The sequence below is a fragment of the Myxine glutinosa genome, chromosome 1 (assembly GCF_964187855.1).
Source record: "Myxine glutinosa chromosome 1, kmMyxGlut1.1, whole genome shotgun sequence".
NCBI classification, from domain to species: Eukaryota; Metazoa; Chordata; class Myxini; order Myxiniformes; family Myxinidae; genus Myxine; species Myxine glutinosa.
The window spans coordinates 229,807,196-229,813,195 of record NC_136261.1 but is presented as its reverse complement, the minus strand read 5'-3'; the positions used below and the strand labels follow the sequence as shown (position 1 = coordinate 229,813,195).

General features: G+C 42.3%; 1 protein-coding gene across 2 annotated transcripts in view; it reads right to left on the bottom strand.

Annotated features, from left to right (window-relative positions):
* Positions 1-615: 615 nt before the first annotated feature.
* LOC137434895 (tubulin alpha-3 chain-like) overlaps positions 616-6,000 on the bottom strand; it is a 65,377-nt gene continuing 59,992 nt past the window's right edge. For both annotated transcript variants that reach the window (XM_068128101.2, XM_078784849.1), the window contains exons 2-4: positions 3,681-3,900; positions 1,982-2,130; positions 616-1,611 (exon numbers count right to left, since the gene is read on the bottom strand). In XM_068128101.2, the coding sequence (XP_067984202.2) occupies positions 691-1,611; positions 1,982-2,130; positions 3,681-3,858 (1,248 nt within the window). In that variant the 5' untranslated portion in view covers positions 3,859-3,900 and the 3' untranslated portion in view covers positions 616-690. The remainder of the gene's footprint in view (positions 1,612-1,981; positions 2,131-3,680; positions 3,901-6,000) is intronic.

Below are 6,000 nucleotides of genomic sequence, written 5' to 3'. Positions count from 1 at the left end.
AACCATGTGACCCATGTCAAATTTAATATTTCAATACAAATGGGTCAGAGATCATGTGCATGCAATTTGATTTTTAGGACAAGGAATTAGATCAACACATTTATGGCTGGAATAGCACTTCACCAATATCATTGTCATGCGTTTGTTTACCCATTGGGAGTACCTGACTGCCGTTTCAAATTTTTTCCATTCAACAGTTTGAGAAATATTTAATTATTTGCGTTTAATCGGATGGCTGCCATATCACGTGACCTATGACGTCCCAATTATCATAAAAACATTCTGCATAGGTGTTACTCCTATCCTGAAAGTTTCTCAATCGGACATGTGGTTGCCGAAAGGTTTAGCCTGTACGGACAACTTGAAAACAATGCCTCCACCCACCTTCGGGGGTGGAGGTATTAAAAATAAAAATTTATTCTCTGAACACTGTAGACATCCTGTACAATTTGCCAAAGTCAGAGCCAAATTACTGCTAAACTGCAGATTCGTGTTCCAATGTGTTCAAAACAAAATTCAATTGAAACAAAGTAGTTCCTCGGTCATATACTGACTGAAAAGGCTCAACTCCACTTGTGACTTCGTTAATAAGAAAACAAACAAATGCAAGGAAACTCATTGCAGCAACATTTATTTTCAACCAGCTCGACAATAAAAACAGCTGGGGAATTATTTTTTTTCTTTGCCATTTCAATACTCTTCCCCCTCCTCATCCCTGGGGTAATCAATTGCAACCTCTTCATAATCCTTCTCCATGGCAGCAAGATCTTCACGAGCTTCGGAGAACTCACCCTCCTCCATGCCCTCACCGACATACCAATGGACGAAAGCACGCTTGGCATACATCAGGTCAAGCTTGTGATCAAGACGAGTCCAAGCTTCAGCAATTGCTGTGGTGTTGCTGAGCATGCAAACAGCACGCTCGACCTTGGCAAGGTCACCCCCTGGCACCACAGTAGATGGTTGGTAATTTATGCCAACTTTGAATCCAGTGGGGCACCAATCAACAAACTGGATCGTACGCCCACGGTAGAGCATGCAACACGCCATGTACTTTCCATGACGAGGATCACACTTAACCATCTGGTTCGCTGGTTCAAAGCAAGCATTGGTAATATCAGCCACAGACAACTGCTCATGGTATGCTTTCTCAGCTGAAATCACAGGTGCATAGGTCGTTAATGGGAAATGAATGCGAGGGTAAGGCACAAGGTTTGTTTGGAACTCGGTCAAATCAACATTGAGAGCACCATCAAAACGCAAAGAGGGAGTGATGGAAGAAACTACCTGCCCGATGAGGCGGTTCAGGTTGGTGTAGGATGGCCGCTCAATGTCCAGGTTTCTGCGACAGATGTCAAAAATGGCCTCGTTGTCCACCATGAAAGCACAGTCAGAATGCTCCAATGTAGCATGGGTAGTCAATACAGAGTTGTAGGGCTCCACTCCGGCAGTCGATACTTGAGGAGCAGGATAGATGGAAAATTCTAGGTTTGATTTCTTGCCAAAGTCGACAGCCAGGCGCTCCATAAGAAAAGATGCGAAACCAGAACCCGTGCCTCCACCAAATGAACGAAAAAGGAGGAATCCCTGCAGACCTGTGCACTGTTTTGCCTGTCAAACGAGAAACAAGTAAATGGAAAAACACCAAGGTTTAAAGATGTAAACAGTAAATGGACAAATCATTTATTTAAAATAAAAAAAAACTTTTGAAACATTTGTTGCTTGACCCTTCATTTTGCCAGGTATCTTCAACATTTTGCAACCAAAAACAATTTGTTTGCCACTTTGAAGTATCCAATTTGAGCAGTGCATCATTGTAGCTCAAACCAAAATGCGACCAGCCATGAGTTTTATCATAAACCATAAACCATTTGTTTAGTGCTGAGAGCTACTGAATGATTGGGTTCACTTTAGAAATCCTGCAGGGGCACAACGTACGTCTTGATGCACATTCAAAATAAATGAAAAAATGCCAAGATACCAATTTCCGAACCCGATCCACAACCGGCTCCAGGATCTCCTTCCCAACGGTGTAGTGGCCACGAGCATAGTTGTTTGCAGCATCCTCTTTGCCAGTTATCAGCTGCTCAGGATGGAAGAGCTGTCGGTAAGGGCCTGTGCGCACCTGATCTGGAACATCAATGGAGGGGAGGGGGTGGAGTGGTTGGTGAATTGTGGAAATTTAGAAATCAGTCAAAACAAAGTATTTTAAAGCCTTTGCTGCACCATTTATTCATCTCGACAGCGCAATCAAGTAAAAAAATTGTGCAATCAGGGGTTCAGTTTACAAACATTTTAAAGGGGAACCCAAACTCAGACCATCGACACCGACTACCTCAACCCTTGATCCCCTACAAAATGTGTCTTTTTGATTCACGATTTATAAAGTGGGTAATTTCGGGATAAAAATTCGAATTCACAATCGCCGTGACCGAGTGAAAGCAACCAACACTTCCGTATTGTCTACAGAGATCAACAAACGATTTAACGCAAACCGAGAATGTTTGTTTTTACAAATATGGCTCGTCGATTTATCCTTGGTGGTTGTGGGAATACAAACCAATGTGGTTTCCATGCTACACCAATAGCGAAAAGATCGCGGGTTTCCAGAAATTGGATGAGGTTTGTTTGAAATACCCGTGTGGATGGGGCATACAAAATGGTCGTTTTTGTGCTCAGAATATTTTAGAGAACTTATGAAACAGATTGCCTATACCTTGTGGTTATTCGCCACGATTGATGCCATTCCCACAATTAAGCGCAAGAAAGCAGTAGCACAAATTTATAACACTATCTCTGCCGAGCTACCAGCACATGGCCACAGGCTGAGTGGTGAATCGAACACCTGTGTTGGTTTGCCGGCGACCAAACTCATCTTGCTCGATGTACTGCCCAAAATCACCGCCACTTTGCCCGAGGCATCTGAAGAGGTCAAATACCTGGAAACCATCACGTCGACTCCGATATCTCAAACTACCACCCAAGGAACATTCAAATTCAGTATGAACGGCATTCAAGAAAAGAGAATGCATGTTATATCTGAAATGACTGTCATGCGTGCGCTGATTACGTTAGTGTGCAGACACACTGAAAACAAAGACGTCTTCACAGGTGATGCAGTAAATACAATCGAGCAGCATATCCATTTACCCTGATGCCCAATTTAGAGGTATAACTTGCACACATTGCTCCGAAAGTGTTTCACTATTCTTGTGTCCAATAGCTTCTTCACACTCAAACTGATCCATTTTAACATAGAGAACGTTCATAGTTGCTAATGGGGGAATCAGGATTGGAATATACTTTATGGAAGTCATTTGGATCGAAGTGAAATTACAATGTCACATCACTGGTGAAATCGAAAAAAAAAAAAAAAAAAAAAAAAACATTCTAGGGCTACTGGCAAAAATATTTAAATAAAAAATGCCCTTCAAATTCAACTGCCATCCATGATTTTCAATAGTTTTCATTTCCCCTTTACATGTTGGTCATTCACAGCACCAAAATAGAATTTGTATACAAATGGAGTATCTTGCCATCAATACCACAAATTTTTTTTTGACAATCTTCAGGAACAAACAACAAGGAGTTACACTCCTTGACATTTTTCATCAATACTCAACATTATCCACTGGGATCCACCCTTGGGGAGGTAGGGGTACATGTGCACAAACACTTACCCACAACTGATGGCTCCAGATCAGCAAAGATCGTTCGTGGCACAAACTTGCCAGTGCCGGTTTCACTGAAAAACGTGTTGAAAGAGTCTCCATCAGAAATGGTTTTATCAGCTGGCCTATGACCATCAGGTTGGATACCATGCTCAAGGCAGTAAAGCTCCCAGCATGCATTGCCCATCTGCACACCAGCTTGGCCCACGTGTATGGAGATGCACTCACGCTGTGCAATGATAAAGGTGAAAGGGGTGGGGGCAGTAATCGGACATGGTTTATCAAGTTTGGTAATTTGTAATGAAAGCATAGACAAGTTATACTCAAACCAATGAGTGCTGCGTCTGGTTCATCAAAGCTCATGTCCAGGGGCATTCTGTGATTCTGGGCAAATGTAAAGGATGGGGGTCACCATTAAAGTATGGGTAAAGGATAGGGGTCACCACACCCTTTATTCCCACTGAACTAATTCTGCACAAGCATAAAGAACCAAATTTTCACAATGCATACCCTTTTGATAATGCACCAGTAGGGCGGGCCATACTTTTTTTTTTTTGTAAATCAATCGAGAGGGGTGTTCATATTACGTATTTTGGTGTGTAGAACACAAATGTGAGGTTTAAAAAAAAATTCTGATAACCCTAACCTACATCAATTTGCAGTTGATTAGTATTAAATTTTTGATTATTTTGCTATTCTTCTGGAAAAAAAGAGACGTTTTTTATTTTGAAGTTAGGGCTTTTATTTTGGTAACTTCCTGTTGGGACGGCAGTTGTAGCCATCTTTTTGCTGAAAGCTCGATGTTGTAGGAGTTTGGCAATCCTTATCCATCCGTCTTCTCTTCTCTTCTTGTGGCATTGCCAGTAAGTACGTTTTTGATTAGGAACCTAAGGAACAAATAGATAATAATTTTAGATGTAAATTACCTTGTTTTATATTATATTTGTTAATTGATTTGTGTACTTACCTATTGCTAGACTGAGTTACATGTGAAGGAAAATAGTGACCTGTGAAGTGAATATTTTGACGGTTTTCTGTAATACCTGTGTAATACCTTAATATCTGTCTGTAGTGGATACTTACCTGTATATTATTGTTTTATTTCAGTGTGAACTACTAAAAATGGCTCAAGTCAGAACAAGGATGAAATCAAGTTCTCATTTAAGTAATCTTGTTGGCACTGGGCAGGAGCTGTTGGTGTCTGAACTGCCAACTGTGAGGGATATCCTGAGGTATGGCATCTACTTGAGGGAGCAAAGTGAAGATGACAAGAGGAACTACCCAGTGGACCAGCTCGTGTCTGACATCTACCCTGGTCTGATTTGTCAGTGGAGCAAAGCTAATGCTCTTTTGAAGCCTCCTGTTATCAATGAAAAGGTGACCATCATGTCCAAGCTCAAGGAGGTCTGGAATCAGGCAGTGAAGTTTTCTCTTGGGAAGGGCAAACTTGATGCCAAAGAGAGGTTCATTGTCAAGTTAGACAAGTTATTTGATATTTTGACTTGCAAGTGTCAGATTACCAGTTGTGAGGGGGGAGGCTGTGAGGCCGGTGAGGGCTGTGTGATCCAAGCCCACATTAACTGTTCCTGCAGCAGAGAGAAAATGATTCCTGTGAAAGATCTTGCCTACATCAAGGGACAGAAAGAGAAGGTTGGAAGTAAAGGACCCCACCAAATGGGGAGCCCTGATCTGCCAGAGCACAAGAGACAGGTGAGGACATTGGAAAGGCAGGAAAAGAAAAAGAATGCAGAGAAAAGGAGAAGGAGTAAGGAGGAAAATGCTGCAGCAGCAGAGAAGGCAGCCAGGAAGGATGTTGAGATTTTTTTCAGATGGTGATGAGGATCTGGAATTGGAGAGAAGTGGTGCTGAAGATGAGTTTGTCACTGAAGTTGAGCTCTTCCCTGAAACTGTCACTGAGCCTGCAGCTTCATCAAAAGTCCAGAAAAACTATGATGATATTCCAAACATTGCCCTTGCTAGTGTAAGGTATGGCATAGGGCTGAGGCCAACTGCAGCGATAGCAACTGCAGCTCTGATTGATGCAGGAATCATCACAGAAGACAATACAAGTAAAGTGATTGATAAGAACAAGGTCAATAGAGCACAGGAGAAGTTGATGACAGAGCTGGGGGAAGAGTTTGATGAGAAGTGCAGGGAGGAGGGGGGGGGGGGGATCTCCTGCATCGTCTTTCATGGGCGGATTGACCTGACCAATGTGATGATGGAAGCTGAGGGCAGTGACCAATCTTTTCCTGCAAAGATCAAGGAAGAACACTATAGTGTTGTTAGTGAGCCTGGTAGCTGCTATCTGTTCCACTTTACCCCAGAG